Consider the following 25,023-nt stretch of genomic DNA (forward strand, 5'->3'; position numbering starts at 1 on the left):
ATATAAATTTAAAGTAAATCTTTATCCCATGAAATACATTTTGTTCAATGACTTTCTAATAATCTTCTTCTATCTTGTTTGCTTTTCTATATACTTCCTTATAAAGGGTATATTTCCTTGATAGTTTTGGGAAATTTTCTTTAAGTACTTTGGCAGTTTATCATCAAAACAACTTATTTTTATTAAAATTAAGTTTCATTTGGGAATCTAGGCCATCAAATTTTCTTTTCAGAAGGCTCAAATTCTAGATACAGGGGTTTCAATAACTTGTGGATATTCAAACATTTTCCACACAATAGAAGATATCTTTTAGAAAATATCTGATGCATACTTTTTTCTTTTATGACTAAAGAAAAGAACATATAAATTTGGGTTTCCTAAACTCCTTTCTCTTCATTTTTATTTCAAATATCATGAAATTTAGTTAACCTTGTTATGATCTCTTTTAGTCACAACGGGAACATATAGTCCCAAGATAAATTAAAGAGAAATAAAACTTCACATGAATGTTCACTCTCTTTACAAAATGATTATTTTTAAACATCTGCAAATGTCAAACCAAGGGCACTTATTTTTCAACAAGAGTATTTCTCTCATTACTTATAATGACAGAATTACTTATAATATCAATTTGTAACAAGTTGATTTATTTTAAAACTGCTCTTAAAGTAAAAATTCTTGAGTTAATGTGCTAAACAGATACTAATATAGATTTCTACAGAAATTGGTACAGAACATTAAGCAGTGGAAGAATATAGAACTATTAAGTGCTTTTTTATGTTTCTGTAATAGGCTTAGGATAGTTACTGAACTTGTGATGTCATTTCAAATGTTCTTTATAAATCACAAATTTAAGTTTTTCATAGTTAAAAGAAGCAAACTGGTTTGAGAAGGCAATTATGAAACCTTTGAGTCAAGAGTAACTCAAAATCCAAGACTTAAGGCTAACAGACTAACATAGGAATTTCAGTATTTCAGATGACCCCTAAGGAGACTGTTTTCGTCCACTGTTACCATTTTATAGTGTTCTTCATTTTAACACAAATTATGCATGATAAAATCAATGATAACTGACAACAGTGGGGACTTTATTCTGTAATTAATGTATTACATTGCCAGCAACCTACCACATCTGGTTTTGCTGTTATCTGCAAGTACTCACTTAAATGGCGCAGACTAATAACAAAAAGCATCTATTATTAGAATAATTTTCTTATAATTTATCCAAATGAACACCAATTCTTATGCTTTGGAAAAGAAGTTGACTTAGTACTGTTCTCTCATCTAAAATCTGGCCTCTGGATTCTTAAAATTTTATTGCCAGAATCTTAAGTCCCATTAGACCAAAAAAAAAAAAAAAAAAATCTTAATTATATCAGCAAGATTAAAAGCAACTTCTCTAAAACCCAATCATTTTTAGTAGAGATCTTCTAATATTTGACTTATTTCTAACTATTCTATAACATGTAATGGATAAATTGAGTTTCCCCAAGATATATTTTGGAACTAATCTTAGAAGATTTGTTAAAAAAAAAAAACAAAAAGCTATATTGCTTAAAACTACTAATTTAATTTTATAGTATCTTATAAATAGATAGATAGATAGATAGATAGATAGATAGATAGATAGATAGACAGACAGATAGATAGATAGATAGATACATACATACATACACACACAGATACATAGATACAATAGGCAACTGGTAACACTTTGAAATATGTTCAAGTTAAAACTGTTATCCCCCCATGCTATGGCACCCATTTGTCCCTAGATACAAATGAAAAAAGTCTGATCCTGCCTGAAGGTACTAAATTGGCCCACTTCAGGGTAAACTTTGAACCAAGTTGTGTTCTCTTTTATTAAAGAACAACAACCCTCAGTCAATGTTGGTTGACAAAGTACCTGGATACGCCTTTCATCAGCAACAGAGACCATGGGCCCTACAGAAAAGTAATAGTAAACTCTGCTGTTCAGCTGTATTAAGAAACTTCTTTGCATTCATGGAGAACTAGCTAAAAGCTTTATAAGTCAATTCATTCTTCTGGAAATTATTTTTCAAACAATGCCCTTCAAATCACCACTCAGGCGAGATGATCTCAAAATGGTTTGGAGGGTAAAAAATCTTTGGACATACAATATAAAAACTCCCTCCTAAATATATACAATGGTATATGCTAAAACTGCTAAAGAATATCCTATTTTAAATTCTGTTTAATTTTTTTAATCCTAGCAATTCCCAATGAATATGGAACTCTTTACTCACAAACACCTGGTACTAACCTATAAAATGAATTTGCCATTGAATACACTTTGAAAGACACAAATCTAGCTTTTCTAAATTTATCTGTGGTCCCAGATAGGCTGTGATACAACTAGTGTAAATATTTTGTGAATTCCTAGAAAATTTAACTTCAGCATTATAACACTGGTATATTAAAAGATGTTATTATAAACAGAAGGAAGCTGTGAGAATATAGAGAAGTTATTCTCTAGATTGTATATTACTTTAGCAATTGTGTTTTTTTCCGGGGGTAAAATATCAAAATTAAATTATTTTTAAGTATAAATTTTTTAAAAATAATAAAAGCCTTGTCACATACAATAGTTCTTTTATCTTAATCCTTGAGAGAACTCTCTTGCAGGAGAGAGAGAGCTCATTATTTCAGGAAAAGTATTTCCTATGTGATCTTTTCAATAAAATATCTTGAATATTTTGTCACAGGTCATATTTTCTTCTTTTCTTTGACTCTAGAAAACTCAGCTAAGATTCAGCCTAATTTTATCAACTGTATTAGACTAAATATTAGCATACTTATATTATGCATGACTTCAGGTTTTTTTTTCTGCCCTACTTATTATTTTTCCTGATTTTTTTCACATTTTATTTTCAATCATATTGAATTTAATGTATCTTTGTAACTTATCTCAATTGCTTTGAACCTTGCAAGCTAAGTCTAAAACAAAGTAGGAAATGAGTAAATGAATTAACCTAATAATTAACAGTGTGAAGGGCAAATAACATATTATGAAGAATATAAGATTATTCAAGATCAGCATAATAATAAGGATAAGGCTCCAAGAACTTTGTAGTCAGTGTATTCTTCATAACACTGAGCATCCCTCATTAATCCAAAACTCTCAAAAGTAACCAATACGTCTCCTATAGGTGTGTATAGTGTTCCCCTAATCATCAAAAACTTTATTTTCTAGAAAATTTTGAAATCATCTTTAAATACTATATTTTAATCCAAAACATCTTTTCTTGCTAAAGAATTAAAGTTTCAAATCATAATTACTCTGCTAATATGATAATATGATTCACTTGCCTGCACTGAATGTTAAGTAAGGAAGAGCCAGTTTTAGAAGTTAGTCCCTGAAAGAGCCAGCTTTAGAAGTCAGTCTCTGGCTTGCACATTACTTTAGTAATTTTCTTCTTAGGGAAAAATATCTAAATGTATAAATTACTTTTTAAAATAATAAAAACCATGGCACATACATATCTATCTAAACTCTCAATTTAGATCAATCTCTAGAATTCATTACCAGATGATTCTAAAAATTAAATATAAACCTTTATAACAATTGTCTTTTTTATTGTTCTTTTTTCCTCATTCCCTTTTCTACCCTATTAATACAGTCAATTCTCTGTCAAATTCTTTATTCTATCCTTGACTATCATCATCACTTTCCTGAAAAATAAAAGCCGAAATTCTAGCCTTGTGCTTTTTCAGGCTTGTGTCTTTGCTATCCATTCGTCTCCTATCAGGTTAGAAAATTTCATGAAAGCAGAGACTATGCTTCCTGTTCACCACTGTTTCCCTGGCACCTAGCTCAGTGCCTGGTACCCACTCAATATATATAATTGAATAAATAAAATCATTCCTTTTGTAACGTGGCTACAAGGATTATCCATGGCAAATATTTGGAATATAAAACATAACAGGAAAGAATGCAAGGTAGCTGTGGAAGGGAGATCTCCAGAAGTAGGTTGAAACAAATCTATATTGAAGATTTTAAAAGTGTTACTTTCAAAAGTTTGTTCACATATGAAAAAGAAAATAACAAATATGCTTTATATATTTAATGTAGTTAATTCATTTAATATCTATTGGTAACTATAGAGTGTGTTAGCTTATATTAAATCAGTATATACTGATTTTTATTTATTTATTTTAGAGAGAGGGTCTCATTCTATCACCCAGGCTGGAATGCAGTGGTATGAACATAGCTTGCTGCAATCTCCAACTCCTGGGCTCAGGTAATCCTCCCACCTCAATCTCCTGAGTAGCTAGGACTATAGGTGCATGCCACTACCCCTGGCTAATTTTTAAATTTTTTTGTAGAGGTGGGGTCTCTCTGTGCTGCCCAGGCTAGTCTCAAACTCCTGGTCTCAAGCAAGCCTCCCATGTTGGTCTCTCAAAGCACTGGAATGTCAGGCATGAGCCACCATGCCCAGCCTATAGTGATTTTTTAAAAAGAAAGTTGTTACCTATTCCCACCAAGTATATTTTCTAATTTATGTACTTAGTCACGGATTTAATCAATAATATATAAATGTAACATAGGAGACTTACCCTACTAAATCAGAAAAATCTTAGCAATTCTGGTTAAATATAGTAAATTGAATCAATGCATGCATTTCCATTTTTTTCAAACCTGACTAAAATAATAGTAAATGAATTTTAAAATGTATAATACCATAAGAATAAAAAAAGATGGAATATGACTTCAAATTTTTGGACAATGGAAAGCAGATGGCCTTCGCAACTCACTTAGTGAAAAGGATGTTGAAACTTAACTACCTACAGAGAGATAAGTCAATGACGGCAGGCTGCTTCACACTGAAAGACCTATACTTTTAAAGGTAGAGGTTGGGGTAAGAATAAAGTAGGAGTATCACAATCCCAAGTTCATTGCAGCATTATTCATAAAAATCAAGATATGGAAACAACCAAATCTCCATGAATGGATAAAGAAATTATGGTATATGCATACAACGAAAAATTATTTAGTGTTAAAAAGAAGGAAATTTTGCCATTTGTAACAACATATATTAACCTGGAAGATACTATGCTAAGTGAGGTAAGCCTGACAAAGAAGACAAACATTGCATGATCATGCCTATATGTGGAATGTAAAATAGTTTAATTCATAGAAGCAGAGAGTAGAATGGTGGTTGCCAGGCACTGAGGTGGGTAAGGAATGGGGAGATTTTAGTCAAAGAGTACAAAGTCTCAGTTAGGCAGGCTGAATAATTTCTGAAGATCTGATGTACAGTATAGTGACTATAGTTAACAATATTGTATTATATACTTGAAATTTACTAAGAAGGTAGATCTTTAGTGTTTTTACCACAAAGACACACACACACACACACACACACACACACACACACACACGGTAATCAAAATGCTAATTAACTTGATTGTGGTAGTCATTTCACAATATAGATGTATATCAAAACATTAGGCTGTACACCTCATATATACAATTTCTGTTTGTCAAATATAAACCAATAAAGCTGGAAAAAACACAGAAGTATTGATTGTAAATTCTCACAAAACCAGAAAATCACCCTTCCCCAATACATTAAGAGAAGAATGATTTATTCTGTAGAGAAATTGTACTACAGAGCTTGTGGACCAGGAACACCGGGCACAGAAGAAGGCAAGAACAAAAAGTCACTCTAAAATTCAATTAATGTCTACTGTCTGAAAAGTGGGTAAAAGCTTCACCCCTATTACCTCTCTTAGCTCCTAAAAGGCTGTCTCTCAGGCCTATCTCCTGCAAGAGATTGGAGGATCCTTCCACAGAGAAATCTGCCCTAAAGAAAAAAAGACCAATTGATACTAATAGCTGACAGCTTTACAAAGTAAGAAGAGGAGGAGGAGGAGGAGAAAGAAGATAAGGGGGAGTGGAAGGAGGGGGAGAAGGAGAGAGAGGAGGAGAAGGAGAAAGTTTTCACCTATCCCCTGCCTGCATACATAGAAACTCCAATCAGTGACTTGCTGTCATATAAACTTCTGCGTAAAACTTCTATCAAAAGAAAAACCAATAGAGAAAGTAGTGAGAAAACAGAGGTAAGGCATGAAGAAGAACAATACCTCAGAAAAAATATAATTAATAGCTTCAGAAAGATGTTTGAAATGCTTGTTCTTTGGTACCATAAAGAAATAGCACTTAAACATAAATTTAATTTTCTCAGCAAGGCCACTTTTATACTTTCTGCAGAAAGGGTACACTTGCCAGCAGTTTTGCCACAAGAGTACACTGAACAAAGAAGTCAGGGTCATTTATAACCTGACGCGTCTACCTTACTGCTGTGTCTGGTTTCCATTGGCTGGAACGGGACTTCACATTCTGTATTTGTCTTGATTGGCTGGCAACTTAGAACTTTTTAAAATAGGCAAAGGCAGAGGAGAACAAAGGAAGGAGGAAGTAACTTGTGGAATTCTGAGAAAGATAAAAACACCTTCAAATAAAAAGAGGAACAGGCTATGACCTAATGCTTGCTTGGACCAGTATAATCATGCCAGCGCAAATATTTAGGCTACATTGTGGGAGCTAAGAACATAAAGTACGCTGATTTCTTTATTACGGCTAGCAGATATTTAAGAATGTTAGCAGAGGTCTTTGAATAAATTTTGCTTCTAAGAAAAGTTACTATTTACTCCTAATTAGACAGGGAGGACAGTCTTTGAAGAGGAACCTCTACTTTACTTTTTGTAAAGATGTCATGAAAAACGAATGCTATTAAAAAATCAGAGAACAAACAAAGGCTCCTAGAAATTAAAAATTAAGTTAGATCATCTGAAATTAAAATTTTAAATTAAGATGAGGAGATATAATGAAGAAGTTTCCCACTAAATAATATTTAAAAAACAAAATTAAAAACAAAAAAATGGAATGGACAATAACAGGGCCCACTGACTATCCAAATGATGAGTTCAAAAAGACCCTCACTAAGACACAGCCTCAAGAAATTTCAGAACACTGAAGAAAATGAAAGAGGAAAAAGAAAAAGAAGAAAAAACACGTCATATCAAAAGGATCAGGTATCACAATAGCAGTTGATCTTCTCATTTAACAATGGAACAAAGACTTTAAGTTTCTGAAAGGTGACAACTGGCAACCTAGAATTGCATATCTATACAAATTATAAAGTGAATGTAAGATCACATTAAAAACTACTTAAGATAAAGAGTTCAAATATATTTCCCTGCATCTTGTCTCAGAAAGCAGAGTAGATGTGCTCCACCAAAATGAAGGAATAAACCAAGAACTGTGAGGATGGCATGGGATCCAACACAGGAAGGAGGTAAAAGGAATTTTCCTGATGATGGTGAAGGGAAGGATGACAACTATGTAGCAGGAAGCCTAAATAAAGATTCCTTGATGCATTTAGTTATAGTAATAGGTATTTTATAGTTCTATACAAGAATATGAGAAGAATGAATGATTTACATATAGAAAATTAAATCCAAAGGAGGAGGCAGTTATTTATAAGTCCAAGAAAATGTTAAAATCCAAACACAAGAAAAATGTACCATATTGCTTGGTTCAGCTGTGAACATAAATTACCTAATCATAAAAATTGTAAGCACTAAGTATTAATTAAACAAAATGTTGCAATTTGGGAGTATGAAAGCAAGGAAAGGAATATGAGTGGGAGGGCAGTATGAGTGCTAAGTTCTCATCTTGCAATTTACTAGTTAGTGGGTAATGTCTAAAATTGCTTAATCAAATAGAAAAAGGATAAGCAAGCAATTTAAACACATAGAAGTCTGGCCAAACTTGTGTAACCCCATCTCTACTATAAATACAAAAAGTAGCCAGGTGTGGTGGTATGCACCTGTAGTCCCAGCTACTTGGGAGGCTGTGGCAGGAGAATCACTTGAACCCGGGAGGCAAGGGTTACAGTGAGCTGAGATCACACCACAGTACTCCAGCCTGGGCAACAAAGTGAGACTTCATCTCAATAAATAAATAAATAAATAAATAAATAAATAAATAAAAATTTAAAAATAAACACACAGAAGTGACTATCAATAAAGCAGCTAAAAGAGTTGAAAGCATTTTAGGAACAGTAACTGGGGGTCAGCTAAATGAGAAGATTGCAGTCCCCTTTGACATTAAGAACTATATACATAAAGTTCTTTAATAAAAGTAAAATTACAAATAAAAAGCAAATCACTTATATTTTCTTAAGCCCATTCATGTCTTAGTGACAAGAGTTTTTGTTTATAGACTCCCATGTGTAAACTCCGATAAATATTTTTCATATTCAAATTCTAAAGAAAATCTTTTGTCTCCTATATGGGCTGAACAATAAAAGAAAACCTGTCCTTATCCTTCCTGACAGGGTAAGTTAATTATGAATTTAACTTTAAAAAAATCAAACTAAGTTTAAGTTAGAAGTAGTAAAACAGAACTTCTATAACTTTTGCTCATATCAAATTACTTACACTTTCTTATTCTTTATCTAATGGTTTTACCTAATTATGGGTAACAGTGTTAATTCCCTTTGCTCCAAGAATAATTTACAAAAGTCAGAAAATTTTTGATAAACTATGATTCAATTTTTCCTGAATCTAGAAGACATGAAGCAAATCTACTGCATGAGACTGTGCACTTTGACCTCTGCTGAGCAGGTGAGAGCAGAGCTAAGACTCAGCTGCTTACCAAGCCAAGATGCTCATGGAACTAAGCCTGGGCACGATTTCTCATTGGCTTACATAGAGAGGATCCTTTTTGCAACTGGACCTATCAGAGGACGTACCTTTTATCTAGTTCACAGAAGATGCTCTATATCCTAGCTGCACTTCTGATTGTCTGCCTAAATAAGGCTCTATTTTAATATTTTGATTAATTTGCATTTGGACAAAACTGTAAGACTATGACCAGTGGTCTAATCTGTAAGATCATGATCTATATTTACAGATTAATAACACATGTCCAGTGACTTACCAGGAATGTGTTTCCACAGTGCCCACACACGACCCTTGTACCTTCTGGTTGGATTGGCAACGCAGGTTGAGCTGGTTGTTCTTCAGAAATAAGCATTACTGGGCCAAGGTTAATTATCCGTCTACTATGAAAGGGAAAGGAAACAACTTCACTATCCCACAAATGGATTGAGAGCAAAACCTGTAACATAAGGCTAGAAATATGAAATGTGTTATACTTGTTTTATAAATTAAGGGAATTAAATGTCAAGCTGGAGGCAAAACTACAGAGAGTAGCAATAGTCAGTTTTTCAAAAGCAAAATATGAGTCTTTCTGTACTTGGGACAGAAACAATATATTATAGCATTGGTCCTAATCAATGGCAACCATTTAACTGCCATTTCCAAGTTTTTATAAGTTCAAATCAGAAAACAGTTGTTACCCTTCCCTATCTAGGAAGCCAACTTGAGTCTGGTAGAAGACTAAGTTAAAAATATTCTACATCAACAAAAATCTGTGTGCCATGAAGGCACCGAAGGGCTAGGTTACAACCAAATTTCTCTGAGCAGTGTGATATTCCTTGATGCCTATTTAATCAGAGATGAAAAAAAGCAAACAGGATCCTCCTTTCATTTCTATTCTCTAGTCTATCATTGGATAGGGCTGTACATGATTCATGTAATGGTCAAAAAGCCAGAGATCACAGGAAAAAAAAACACAAGTAAGGCCTCTATATACTTGTATCTGGGTACATCCTCCATAATGGTACTGGGCATGGGTGAATAATTCCAGAATTTACTGCACATATACATTCAACAGAGATTAGTATAACATACAGTGAGATACACAAAAATAACTAAAACACTTGCAGGTGAAGATTAATTATATCAAAAGTAAACTAACTGATTTTTTCTTTTAAGAGACGGGACAGGCATGGTGGCTCATGCCTGTAATCCCAGCACTTTGGGATCACTTGAACCCAGGAGTTCAAGAACAGCCCGGGCAACATGGTCCAATCCTGTCTCTACAAAAAAGATACAAAAAATTAGCTGGGAGTGGTGGTGTGTGCCTGTAGTCCCAGCTACTCAGAAGGAGGCTATAGTGGGAAGGCTATAGTGCAGAAGGTAGAGGTCACAGTGAGTCAACTCTGAGATTCTTCCCGTTGAGACACTATGTCAAAAAAGAAAAAAAAAGAGAGAGAGAGACAGATGGGGTCTCACTCTGTTGCCCAGGCTGGAGTGCAGAGGCACAATCATAGCTCACTGCAGGCTTTAATCCCTAGGCCCAAGTGATACTACTGCCTCAGTCTCCCAAATAACTGGGAATATAGGTGCATGCTGTCACACATGGCTACTTTTTTGTAGAGATGGGTCTCATTATGTTGTTGAGGTTGGCCTCAAATGACCAGCTTCAGGTGATCCTCCCACCTCAGCCTTCCAAACTGCCAGGAATACAGGCATGAACCACTGGCCTGACCTCATTATTTTTAAATAAGTTCAATGAGTCATTGATTTATTACAGTGCATTAAGTACTTACACAACACAAATAAAACATTCATTGCTCATCTAAGAATATTATATCCCACAAATATGTATGACTAAGTTCAAACTAAGATTATCATTCCTTTAACAACAACAAAAAAATCTAGATTCTGGAATGACTTTGAAAACAAACACTCTTTCTAGAACAAAGCCTGGCACATGAAGAACCTTTAGTAAATACTTGTTGAATGAACAAATGAATGAATGAATGAATGAATGAATCTTTATCTCTTACCAGTTGGGTCTCGGGCATCCTATTCGCCGAGATGTATCCTTACAAATGAGAAGACAATTACAAGGGCATCTAACATATTTCTTCCCTGTTGGGGGGTTTTTGATTGGCTGGATAAGGGAAGAAAATGCAAACACAGCAATGAACCAAAGTACAGATTGTCAAAGTTTGTTTGTGTTTAAAAAGGAAAGGATTCCATTAAAACTAATTAAATACAATTGCTTTTGTGACTTAAGGTTTTATTTTATGATTTTTCTATAAGACATATAAAGTCAAGTATTCATGTTTTGCAGTTCTTCAAGACACAATAATCCCTGCCTGACTTTTTTTTAGAATTTTCTAAAGAGAAAAAATTAAAATGTCAAAGATAAAATTAATACTTAATTGTAGATTTTAAGAGATCAAAATTTAATATATAAAGCCTAACTATTAAATAAATGTATTTCATCTAAACCAGTGTATGCTTTACCAGTTTGTTACTTGAAACTATAAAAATATTGCTGAAAATTTAGTTGCTCCCCAAAGCTCAATTTTAAAAAAAGGAAAGGTGTTATTCAATATTTTAAACATTCCTAAATTACTATTAACTAAATTGAATAAAATGTCAAACTATTTGTAAACACTTTGGAACAGATGCTAATAACAAATGCATAATCACAAAAGCCCAGAAAAACAATAGTGACATCCTACAGACATAAAATAACTTTAAATAATTTTCCACATAAATAGGATAAAGTTTATGACTGTAATGAAGTTTAGTACACAATATTTTCATTTTAGTGAAAACTAGAATGAATTTAGTTGTGATGTGGATAGATATTGAAGGTATTTATACATAACTGCCATGCTCAGTCTAGCTTTTGAGAGTAAAAAGCCAAAAGGCATAATATTTAAATTCACCATGAAATTCTCTTAATGGGATTAGCTTTAAACACAGGGAGGTATCCTATGATGAAAGACAGACAGAAGAAAAGTCAGGAAAAACGATTACCATATTTGTATCCAGCCCACATATACTTTTAAGTAACATTATTGAAGTACTTCCTTTAGGAACAAAATGTCAAATAACAATTTATATTTTTACTAATGGAAATCTCCACTTACCGTAGCTTCATTACAAACTGTGCACTTAACCACATGCTGGTGAAGCTTGCCATCCAAATTGATTAGTGATTGGCACACACGGCAGTTTATTACTGGAATACCACTGGCATCTGGACTGGCAATGGCTGTATATGGAGGTGGGAGCTCCGCTGGAAAGATATTAGTCACTGAATCAGAGTCTTAGAGAAATTACTATGGCTGGTTTGAGTATAGAAGCAATAAAAGTAAAGAAGAAACAATCAAGATTTTCCCACGTTCTTTTATTTATTTTTCAAAGCTAGCCAATTTATCTTAGCATAAACATCCATGAGACTCTTATCAAGTAAAATAATTCTTAACTCTGATAAAACCTAAATCATGTTTGCCTAGGTCTATCCCAATAACCCAGTTTCCTTTTACTAATCTATACTCAAAATGTCACTCCATTCCTATTAGTAAATTCATACAGCCTCTAATAGGACAGTGGTGATTTATGCCTGCAATAAAAATCTTACACAAGTGATCTGACTCCCAGGAAATAAAAATGGTCGATGAAAGCCAAGTTTTAAAATTGCTTATCCATACATATAAATTATGTAGCTGTCAAGCTCTGTCTTTATAGTGGAACCAGTATAATGACTGCTGGCTATGACAAGAATAAAACAAGGTTTTGGAGGAAGTCAAGAAGAAACAAAAATGAACCTAAGAAAACTAAACTTCTCAGCATGGAACAAAAATGGGAACCACGCTAATTTCAGACACAAAACAAAAATAAAGTAAATATAACAATTTTTAGTCTCAAAATTTACCTACCATTAAAAATGTAAGAAATGCACCAAAGTGTTTATTAGTAAAAAAATGTAGTATGTGGGATTAAAAACTTCAAAAACCATAACAACCACCACCACAAAAAGAATGGGGAAAAAGATGAAACAAGAGTAGCAAAATGTTGGTAACTGATGAATATAATCACATGGAAGGTCATATTTTCATACTACTTTTGGGTATGCTTGAAAATTCCCATAATACAAAGACACACACACAGTGTTTTGGAGTCCTAAGGTTGACTCAGTGAGTGAGTAAAGGGTGGAGGCCCACCTTCAAAATCAGGTATCTACCAGAAGTGTATATTTGTGGCAAAAGTCTGAGAAAACGAATCCTGATATACTACTCTGGAATGTGATTTCTAAAGGACTCCTAACCCCTTTCTGTAACCATCTCAACTAAAGAATAGAAGACTTTTCCAATGTAAAGTTTTGTCTTGGGACATTTAGAAAGGGCCACACTCTAATACATGATGGAAGCACGAAAGAGAACTGATATCTCAAGAGGCTTTTGTAACACTATAAAATATATCACAATAGCTAATCATAATAAGAGCTGTTTTTGAAATAGAGGTTTTCTATCCACTGTATAAGATTCGAAACTTTGTGATATTTTAAAAAGAATTAGAGCATAAAACATTTTGGTATGTTTAAAATACACATATTTCCACCTGATCCTTGGATTATGATATAGGATTTTTTTCAGACTGCTAAGGATTAGCAACAAGTGGTATTCATTCAAATGATTCCTAAGACAAATTTCTGCAGCAGCCAAGGCTCTGAAAGAGGCCACTTTGAAATGACAATATGCTCACATTTCTGGGAGGCTTATAACAGAACACTGCCAAACACTGAAATTCAAAAGGAGCTGTACATGTCTTAAATTATAAAAATAATTTTAAATCCGTGAAAAGAATTTGAGCTTGATCCAGAGTGAACTGTAATATATTAATCAAGAAGAAAAAAACACGTTAAAGAAACAGTTAGTCAACAATATACTTAAGGTCTTGCAATTTGCAGATTACTCTGTCAGATCTCAATAAAGAAGGCATTATTCTCGGGGAAAGAATATGTACCTCACTAGAAATTCAAGACACACTGCCTGGTATATGATAATGAATATTATTTTAATAATTATTTGCAGTAGGATTATTAATAAAAATTGCTTCCTCTCTGGCCTTTTCCTTGAGTTATACAGTAACATTACGTAGTTCTCTCATAATCCCAGGTCTCTATCTTACACAGAACAATAGAAAGGAAATTTAAATGCAAGACAGTTTTATTAAGAAAACAAGGGCATTGGGGGAGAGTAGGAGATGACATATTGCTACACTACATAAAAGGACACAAACCTATACACTCCTCAGCTTTGCTCAAAGAAATCTCCTAATTTCATAGGGTGATCTTAACAGTCATTAAAAGGGTATTAGAGCCAGTAAAACCCTGTGAATTTTTCTTCTAAGATTTGTAATACATAATTTTTAATCTGCCAAAAAAAAAAAAAAAAAAAAAAAAACGCCTTCAATGACAGAAATATGCTCAAATCTACTCTTTTGGAGGCTTGGGAAGTGGAGGGACATGGACAGAACGACCAGTGAGGATTATAAATCTAATATGAGAGAGACCATAAGCTCCACAAGGGCAGGGGCACAACTGGTTTGTCCACAGCTACTTCACCAGCGCTTGTCATAATGCCTGGTCTATGAAGATGCTTACTAAATGTTTATTGAATGGCTGAATGAATTAATACATCAATGAGTCATTAAAATTTATTACACATATCTATTTCTCTTGGAAAAATAACACTATTAGGTTGGTGCAAAAGTAACTGCGGTTTTTGCTATGACTTTCAAATGGCAAAAACCGCAATTACTTTTGCACCAACCTAATATATTAACCCTACTCTCCTTGCAGAGGAGCTAAGGTCCTAGCAGGGGAGTGCAGGTTGATGGAAAACGAGGCCTTCTTTTATATAGAAGACTACCCTTTCCAAATAATGCACTGAGAGAGGTGAAGTAGTCAGGGGACACTGGCCTGGCCCACCAGATAAATGGAATCAATCCAACAGATCAATAGAATGACAGATGCTGCTGCCTAATTGCCACTATAAACAGTGCTTCCCGGCCTTTCATTTCAATGTTCTATCCATTACTTTAGCCTTCAACTGATTTAGACAGAGATATTTCTTGTACTTTTGGCCTTTCCCTATTACTCAGATTTTACTTCAAGGAAACATTTACTTGTAGCTCCATCTCCTCTTATATGGGACTTGTAATTCTGGAGATTCCAGTTAGTAAACCTACAACAATTAGATTAAGATTATTAATTTAAGCGATTAATAATTAGATTATTATAGATCAAACCTATAATAATTAAATTAACTTAGATTTATTCATTTTGTCTCTTTTCACTTTGGGATAATCATAGCTCAATATAGCGTTGAACTCCTAGGCTTAAGTGATCTTTCCTCCTCAGCTTCCTCAGTAACTAGGAATATAGGCACGTACCACCATGCCTATATTTTCACTATAAAACAACCGATCACCACTATTCTACCTATTTTAAATTTCTGTACTACATTTAAAAAGTTCACTGTAATCTCAGAACTTGGGATCATTAGATATTGAAAGTCACAAAAATTCCTCATTTTGGAAGAGTCTTACTTGTTATCTAAACAATAGTCATTTTTCTCCATGGGGTTTGCCTAAATTAAAAAGCTTTTTTCCTACATGTGAGCAATATTTGTTAGGCCAGTAGTCCTTAATCCTAAAAAAAACTCCCTCAAAGCTCCAGAATAGAACAATGTTAGAAATTCAAACAATCTTTGGAATTATGAAGTTTAATTTCTTTATTTTACAAAGAAGAAAACAAACCCAGACATTCTGACTTTTTAAGGGTTTTTCAGAACTTCAGCAAAGCCAAGAGCTGACTCCTCTTCTGGAGATCTCTCCACAATAACAGCTGTCTCCTTTAATAAATAATGACTTAATATAGGGAAAAGATTTAAGGACCAATGGGGGAATTTTTCTAGGAACAAGCAAACATCTGATAATGTAGATTTCTGGAGAATGAAATCTTGGTTAAAAAGAATTAAGAGGAAGAGGAGAAGGAAGAACAGGGGTGGGGGGAATTAGAGTATGTTTTAAAAAGAAGAATCATTTCACAATAAAAGCTTCAGAGAAAAACGGACTCATAAAAGGGAGAGAATGATAGTTTATTAATCACAAGGCATACATAATGATCTTTCTAAAACACTCAAAAGGAAGCATTATATTCCATAAACCCACAAGTGATCAGATTACATTTCCCATCACAAACATTTACCTAATTTATGTATTTTATGCCAAACAGTCCCTCTGTCTTGCTAATTCATCCTGGTGTATTAATCCATATTTCATTTTTTCTCAGAGACATCCTCCAGTATTTTAAAGATTGGAATTGTTTTGTTGGATTGCTCTGACCTTTATTATCTCAATTATTCCTTTATATGTCTCCTCAATGACAATATTTGGCAGTTTAATTCACTTACTACATTAGCATCCTCTATATGCAGCCCTTCAGGCTCTTGACAAAGATGTTATATCAAAATTGAAAATGACATCAGCTTAAAATGAGAGATATTTTACGATTATAAGAGAAGCAAGAAAAGTATAAAAGGGCAGCCTTTGAGGAAAGCCTAGCTTTTTTCTCCTCTAATTTTCATTGCAAGGATTCATTTTCCCTAGTATCTTTGTGCAGAATGTAGCTTAGGGACAGACTCAGCTTGGCCACTATGGGTTAGCTGCTTTTAGCGTCAAACCTCTCCAGTTCAGTTCAATACAGAGCAAAGGAAGACTACTTTCTGCTCCTCCCCATCTTTGAAACCAAAGAAAACTGTTTTAGGAGACTCAAGTTCTCCCAGAACAATGACATTCTCTGAAAAACTAATCTGGCTGAAGACAGGTTGAAAATATATGTGCTAGTTATCAAGTTACTGACCCTCAGTTCCAAATCCACCTTTACTCTCTTTTGTGATGCTGCAGCTGGAACTCTGCAAACCACATTTTGGTTTTGTCAGCTGGCTCCAGGTTATGCTCTTAATAGGAGGTGATACTGGGAGGCTGCAAGGCTGGAGGAGGAATAAGGGACTTATTCCTTCTATTTGTTACCTGTTTGCTCCCAATCTGCTTGCTGTTTCTCTGGACATCATCCTAGGAGTATTACTTCACCCTGGCAGTGGTAGTTCTTTCCCCTGGGAACACTGAAGCCAGTTTACAGTTTTCAACATTTGCCAGAACCAGTTTCCTTGTATAGACTCCCATTGCCAGTGCTCCTTCCCAAGAAAGTAGTTCAGAGAGTTTCTCCAGAGTTCAGAGACACCAGTACAAGCTGGCCGATGATCTTCAGAAGTCATATTTCAGTTCTGCAGGACCCCTCCTCTAGGTTACTAAGTTTTAATAAGTTCAATCTCTTCCCTTTGTTCCCTCAACCCTAGTAGTGGCAGTTGCTTCTTGTTACCTGCTTGATACCTTAGGGTAATATGTTTACCTTACAGTTACCTAGTTAGTAACTTTATACTTGGTTAATGATTCTTTATATTAAACTCCATTGTGTGGTTTCTATCTTGTGACCAATCCTGACTGATATAGAAATTCATATCAGAAGTGATCTCAGGAAACAATTCCTCAAAGATAGAATTGGATAAGTGGTTTGGTGAACTTGAGCTTAAATGCTATACCAAACTCTTTACCAATGGGAATTGGGATGGTAGTAATCTATGACACATGGTGCCATCCTGATAAATCAGATCATCCCCTGTAGTTGATTGAGATGTTTGCGGCTCCTTCACTTGAGCACTATGGTAGTAATAATTATTATATGGACTATGATGTGGATGGATCCTTATGAATGCACTGGGCCTCTACAGACAGAAAATGAGAAGCTCTGGTCTTTAAATTCTCAGCTCAAGTCATGGTTAGAGAACCAGAGAATGTCTATCTTAGCCTTAAAAGTATCACTTATTTCTAATAAACAAAGAATTTATTGCTGGAAGTCAAACAGAAATATTAATTTTGCAAATTGCAAAATTATAACATCAAGTAATTCCACAGCCTTCCCAGGTAAATCCACAGCCTTATCAAGTTTCTCACTGAAAGTTGGGGTATTGATTGCAAAGAAGTGGAACTCTAAAACTTGGAATGAAACCATCTGATTGTACCCAAACAGAGCTGAAAATCTTAAACTCCTGAGTCACTCTGAACCTCCACTGCAAGTGGAAAATATCTTTCCCTCTTGTGCCTAAGCCTTCCCTTGGAAAACTCTGTAATGCCCTTGCCTGAGGCAGTTGCCTTACAAAGGGATGGCCATTCTTAAAATCCACCCTCAAGCCCCTTATTGTCTCAAGATCCATAACTAAGGTCAAATCTCAACATGTTTCAGAAGGGCAAATACAAAGTCTTATTCAGTAAGAGGCAGCTTCTACATAAAATAATTGCAACATTTTGATAATATGTGTTTCTAGAAACCTGGAGAGTGCTTGTGAAGTGGATCCTAAGGGTGTTAAACCACAGAGAATAAAATACAACAATGAATTGAGCGAGATTTTCTGGATTCAGTGTTTGTTTTAAAGCTAGAAGTAGCTTTAAGCATTTACTTAATTGGTTGATGAGACTTGGTCTTACATTTAATGAGGCTGAGATGCTAGAATATCCCTAGCATAATGCAGAAAACGCAATCAAAGGCATATGGAGTTAGGAATGTTGAAGTGGACTTATCATATGAAACCTGCATATTCATACCTCACTACATCCCCTGAGAAGGGCCAGAGCATACTCCCTTCACTAAGGCATTCATAAATACTTATTTAGATACATGCATCCTGTTATGGTTTCTCTCCAATGCAGACCAGACATTACACTATGAGATGACCCCATTGAGATGTGCTGCCTGATTTCAATGGGGATGATGAAATCCTGGAGTATCAGGCCAAATAGCAGCAATTAAACACTGAATACAGGTAGGTGCATTTATTGCAAAAAAAGAAGTAGTGGATATTACAATATTTTAAGCCACAGGACTTTTGGCAGTGGCTAATTGAAATTAGCCTAGAATTGAAATGGATGGGTTACCTGCAAAAATGTTGTTTGGTTGTATATCTTAGAAAAAACTCTAGGTATTTTAACCAGCAACCCAACTTTGGTAGCCACAAGAAAGAGTCACAATCTTTCAACCAGTCTCCAACAAAAGTGGGTTCAGCATGTACTGTAAATCTTCCTTCAAACTTTCTGCACAGAGACCTGAGGCTATTTACAAGACTGTGTACTGGGGAAAAGAAAATACCCAGATGGTTCAGCAATTACTAGAAACTGGTGGTTAAACAGTGCTAATTCCAGAGGGACTCAAAGCAGCTATCAAGTGATAGATGATGTCTTAGCCCAGATCCAACTCACAGTGGTCCCAGTAGACATGGGGATCCACTCTGAAGTTATTTTATTAGTTCTGAATATACAATTGGAACAAATACTCTTAGCAACCAGTAAAATTGCCAATTTTGTTCCCTGGCCCATAGGTTAATATAGGAATGGCCAAGTGGCAGTCCCTGGAACTGATACCAAAAGCAATACCACATCCCTGGGGAGATTTCAGAGATTGGTGAAATCTCTGAAATCTGTTAAAATGCAAGCATGGTGATACCTATCACATCTTCATTCCACTTACTTATTACCTAAATTTGACTGCTGCTTCTAACTCATACAGTGGCCTTATCACATCTCTTATAGGAAGTAAAAAGTAGATCTCATTCACACCATTGCACTTCAGCCTGGGCGACAGAGTAAGACTCAGTCTCAAAAAAAAAAAACAAAAAACAAAAAACAAAACTGTATGAGCTCTAATGCCAGAGAAGTCAAGAGTCTTTAGAATCAATATTTATCTTTTTAGGTAGGTGTTGAGAGATATCTAGTGAATAAATCCCTTAAATTCTACTGTTTATCTGTAGTCTGTGGATTAATGGAATTTTATTTTAAAAATATAGAAATTACGGCTGGGTGCAGTGGCTCATGCCCTGTAATCCCAGCACTTTGGAAGGCCGAGGTGGACAGATCACGAGGTCAACAGTTCGAGACCAGATTGGCCAACATGATGAAACCCCGTCTTGACTAAAAATACAAAAATTAACCAGGAGTGGTGGTGCATGCCTATAATCCTAGCTACTCGGGAGGCTGAGGCAGGAGAATCGACTGAACCTGGGAGGCGGAAGTTGCAGTGGGCCAAGATCGTGCCATTGCACTCCCTCCAGCCTGGGCTACAAAGCGAGACTCTGTCTCAAAAAAAAAAAAAAAAAAAAAAAAAAAAACTACTAAAGAAGTCTAGGAATTAAACCATTAAAATGGTACCCCCACTGTAGCAAGCAGGGGTTACAGCCATGGAGTTCTTCCCTCTGTCACGTGGATGTTTCTAATGAGGAAAAAGATCTGACCACATGCTCTGCTGGATCACTTCTGTCTTTTGTTCCCACATTCCTCCAGCATCCTGTAAAACTTTCAGTCCTAAGTGACTTTATCATCACCATCATGACATCCTTCCCTATTTTCTCAGGCTATCACTCATTCATACAATTGGTATTTGTTAAGTGCCTAAATGTAAAAGTTCATAGGCAAGGGACTATAGTAGAGCTCCCTGATGAGACCGGAATCCTATTTCCCTCTTTGTCTCTCCCTATGGGATCATGTGCATAGATAAGTATTAAGATATGTAGTGCAAGTGCTTTGGGAGGCTGAGGTAGGCGGATCACAAGGTCAGGAGATCGAGACCATCCTGGCTAACATGGTGAAACCCTGTCTCTACTAAAAACACAAAAAATTAGCCGGGCATTGTGGCAGGCGCCTGTAGTCCCAGCTACTTGGGAGGCTGAGGCAGGAGAATGGCATGAACCTGGGAGGCGGAGCTTGCAGTGAGTCAAGATCGCGCCACTGCACTCCTGCCTGGGCAAGAGAGCAAGACTCCGTCTCAAACACACACACACACACACACACACACACACACACACACACACACACCAGATATATAGTGTAAATGTAAGGTATTGTTTTGGGAACATACATATTCCAGCAACAGAAATTAGAAAAGACTGCATGAAAGAAAGGAGCCTCAGCAAATGTGTAGAATTTGAATGTCATAATTTTAAGAATTCCTTTCCTACTCATCTACCTATAGGAAGTAAAAAGTAGATCTCATTCATACCATTGCACTCCAGCCTGGGCGACAGAGTAAGACTCAGTCTCAAAAAAAAAAAATAGATCTCATTTGGAAAAGACTATAAAGGCTAATAAGTGTATGAAGCAATGAGTATAGTCTTAGGGAAAAGTGTATAGATAGTGATAGATTTTCCATCTCAAAACAGGATTCTTCCTATTAATATCTTGATAGGCTGGAGTAATCAAGCAGGATGAAATAACACATGCAACTGCAAGGACCTATACAGAGATGTGGGGACACAGTCTGAAAAAATGACTTTGTTAACATGTTTGAGGTACTAATCCAAGACAAACTTCACAAATACCAATAATATAATATAGCCAAAGTTTACCGTATTTTATTACACATTAAATTTGTATTAGTAATATATTGGCATGGCTCAAAAATCAAAATCATGTAAAAAGGCATATGCTCAGAATTGTTACTCCAACCCTTATGTCCATTCGCCAAGTCTTACTTCAGAGATTTCCACTTATGTTATTATTATGTATCCTTTTAGTATTCCTTGAGTGTAGCACAGGTAGTATACACATATACATATTCTTATTTCTTCCATCATTCTTACACAAGAGAGTAGCCTTATAAACTATCCCTCATCTCATTTTTTTCATTTTACAGTGTATCTTTCCATAACTGTATATAGAGTTTTTGTTTCATTCTATGGATATGACATAGCTTATTATAGTGGTTTTACAAAATAGCCGTAACTTCTTTGGCACTCCTCCCATTGAGAGGTGAAGTCTTTGTACCTTGAATCTGGGTGATTTGTAGCTGCTTTGACCAATAGAGCATGGCAGAAATGACATTATATTTGACTTTTGAAGCTGGGTCATAAAAGACCTTATGGTTTCCACTTAGGTCATCTTGTATTTAGGCATGTCTGACAGTTTTAATAATGACCTATGTCCTCATTAAGGGATGGTAGCAAATCCAAATATGACTTTTGCTGAACCTGGCAAGGTATTTTATATAGAGAACTAGAACATGACAACCAAATTCTATAAACTTGGAAAACACTTTGTTACAAAATTTTAAAATAACTTTATATTAGTTTGTAAAATCCACACAGCTAATATAAATCAGTGTTTATTTGGGATACGTCCAGTGGTCTAAAAGGTGTCTGAAAATCTCACTTTAAGTCTACTCACTATCATTTCTATATATTGTTTCTCCTCTGGATGGTCAGTCTTAGCACTTAATCTCTCAAACAATAAAATGTCATATCGTAACATGCCTTCTTCCAAATTCTCCCCCTGTAGAAATCACATGTTAAAAACGTCAAAAAATTCAGGGCTTTCTTGTACACTATTTTAAAATCTGTATTACAGGTTGACTAAGCCTAAACACCTCAACAAAATATGAGAGGAAGAAAAATTTTGCCATTGCCTTTAGAAGTAAATGCTTAGAATAAAATGCGCTAATCAGTCATGCAGCACATGCGAACACATTCTACAGAGAAATAAAACAGTGCAAGCTAGTTGGGCTTCTAATTTTTAAAAGAGTCATGTAACATCCTTAATCTTCAATATACTATCTTTCCCATTTCTAGAAGCATACTGGAAGGAATAGCTATTTAGGTGAAAGAGGGACATTGGAACTAAAAGAGGTAAGAAAGGATAACAAGCATCTACATTTTAAATTTATAGATATATTTTCCTAAATGTGTCCAGCTTCCTAAGAACAACTGTGTCATAAAATATAAAAGCCAAAGGAAACATAATGGACCACTCCTTTGATAAATGTGGGAAACTGAGGCCCTGAGATGTAAAGTAATGATTCCAAGGCCAAACAGGTAGTAACTGGCTGAGATAAGAAGCCTCAGGTCTCCCAAGCCAAACACTATAGTGACGGACCCTCTCTGGACTCTAAAGGGAGTTACACATACTTGCACAATGAACCTGAAGTCCAGGAAAAGGACCCATGCTTTTTGCTTTTCTCACATTTGGTTGCTGCGGTTCTTACAGAAGAAAAGAAACTCACTTTACAACAGCAACCGGAAAAGAAAAAATCTAGAAAAGTTCAAATGCAACATAAACTCCTTTGCACACCCCCACTACCACCAAAATTTTTTCTAAAAAAGCATAGAAACCCTCGTAAAAGAACAGAAAACAGCAGGAAGAATGTATTCATTTTCAGGAGCTACTATGGAACACCATTCCCAATTTATTCAATTACCTCTTACTTATTATAAACATGAAGCACAGGCCAGGCATGGCGGCTCATGCCTGTAATCCAAGTACTTTGGGAGGCCAAGGTGGGTGGATCATTTTAAAATGGTCAGGAGCTCGAGACCAGCCTGGCCAACATGGTGAAACCCCACCTTTACTAAAAATACAAAAATTAGTCAGGCTTTGTGGCAGGTGCCTGTAGTCCCAGCTACTTGGGAGGCTGAAGTAGGAGAATCGCTTGAACCTGGGAGGTAGGGGTTGCAGTGAGCGGAGATCACGCCACTGTACTCCAGCCTGGGCAACAGAGTGAGAGTCTGTCTCAAAAAAAAAAAAAGAAAAAGAAAAAGAAAGAAACACAAAACACCTGAGCACAAAGGTGTATTCAGGGTTACCTGCTTTTCCCAAATGGAAGTATTACAGTTGCCATTGAGATCACTTCCCAGATAGCTGCTTATTGCCCTCAAAGATAGTTATGAACATCCATCCTGTTAACTTTCTTCTCCAATATCTATATCCACATAGCTAACATTTGTATGCATTTGGCAAACCTTCCAAAATTTTAACAGAATGCTCTACCCTACAAATTTTACGTTCTTGAAGAGTCTGCATAGTGCTTGGAAACAAACAGGAAATTGAGAGCATCATCTCCCACTCCAGGAAAATGCTACTGTACATTTAATAAATAATTGTTGAATGAAATTTGCTCTCCAACCCCAAGTTTTCTGAGACTCCAAATTTGACCAACAAACTGCCTAATTCACATTTCTAATTGAATAACTACAGGTATTTCAAACTCCACATGTCCGAAACAGAATAGTGATTTCCACTGTCCTTCTCCCACCTCCCACACACATGGCCAATTCTTCCTCCTGTTTGCCTATCTCAGATATAACCTTGTACCTACTTACTAGGGTCATTTTTGGAGATTTGTGATTCCTTTCTTTCCACTGATTCAACCCATTAGCAAGTCCTGTTTAAAATACATCCTGACACCAACCACACCTCAGTGCTTCCATCACCTGTACCCTGGTTTAGATCACCATCACCTCTTGCCTCTTCTGCTCTAACAGCATCCTGATTAGTGTCATGTCTCATTAGTCTGTTCTCCTCCACATGCCAACCAAGGGTGATTTTTTCAAAAAGTAAAGTGTTTTCATGTCTCTCCTTTGCTCCAACCTCTCCATGGCTTCTCATTATCCTCAGGACATAATCCCTTCTCCAGCAGGTGGAATAGAAATCTCTCCTGGGTTTCCCTCATCTACACCTCTGACCTCTTCTACCTCTTCTGCTCTCCCCTAAGAGAGCAGAACCCACTGTCCCTTGTTTTTGTTTATTTATTTATTTATTAATTTTTGAGACAGAGTCTCACTCTGTTGCGCATGCTGGAGTACAATGGCACAATCGCAGCTCACTACAGCCTCAAACTCCTGGGCTCAAGAGATTCTCCAGCAGCAGACTCATGAGTAGCTGGAACTACAGGCATGAGCCGCAGCACCAGGCCTCCTCCTTGTTTTTAAAATAGCAAGTGTTATACTTGCTGTTCCCGTTGCGTGGAGCACTCTTTCGGTAAATCTTCCAAAGGCTGATCCAATTCATGTTTCAGGTCTCTGGGTGCTATCTCTGAGTTGTCTTTCCGGAACACCCATCTCAAACATTTGCCATCCAAACAGTTACTCTCCACCCTCATAGGCTGCTTTATTTTCTTCACCCTCTGAAATGATAATGCTTACTGTATGTATCTCACAGGAATGTAAGCTCCTCAGCATCTGGAATACTATCATAGGCATTCAAATATTTGAAGGATGACTGAATGAATGAAACATTTCTTGATTAATATTTTAAAAATGTTCAGTATAGACAGAAGGAAATGTGGATATTATAAAACAGAATAAAAGAATCCTGGAGCCTGATGCCTACAGAATAATGAAAAAAAAAAAAAAAAAAGACTTTAACAGCAAATGAGCTCACCACCACACTGGAAAGCTAGAA

The 25,023-nt window shown here is 35.6% G+C and overlaps 1 protein-coding gene across 1 annotated transcript in view; it reads right to left on the bottom strand.

The window, feature by feature from the left end:
- PIP4P2 (phosphatidylinositol-4,5-bisphosphate 4-phosphatase 2) overlaps positions 1 to 25,023 on the bottom strand; it is a 48,229-nt gene that overhangs the window by 16,160 nt on the left and 7,046 nt on the right. The window contains exons 2-4 of the mRNA XM_023222927.1: positions 11,829 to 11,977; positions 10,728 to 10,834; positions 8,972 to 9,095 (exon numbers count right to left, since the gene is read on the bottom strand). Coding sequence (XP_023078695.1) covers positions 8,972 to 9,095; positions 10,728 to 10,834; positions 11,829 to 11,977 — 380 coding nt within the window. The remainder of the gene's footprint in view (positions 1 to 8,971; positions 9,096 to 10,727; positions 10,835 to 11,828; positions 11,978 to 25,023) is intronic.

The sequence above is a fragment of the Piliocolobus tephrosceles genome, chromosome 7 (assembly GCF_002776525.5).
Source record: "Piliocolobus tephrosceles isolate RC106 chromosome 7, ASM277652v3, whole genome shotgun sequence".
In the NCBI taxonomy this organism is placed as follows: domain Eukaryota; kingdom Metazoa; phylum Chordata; class Mammalia; order Primates; family Cercopithecidae; genus Piliocolobus; species Piliocolobus tephrosceles.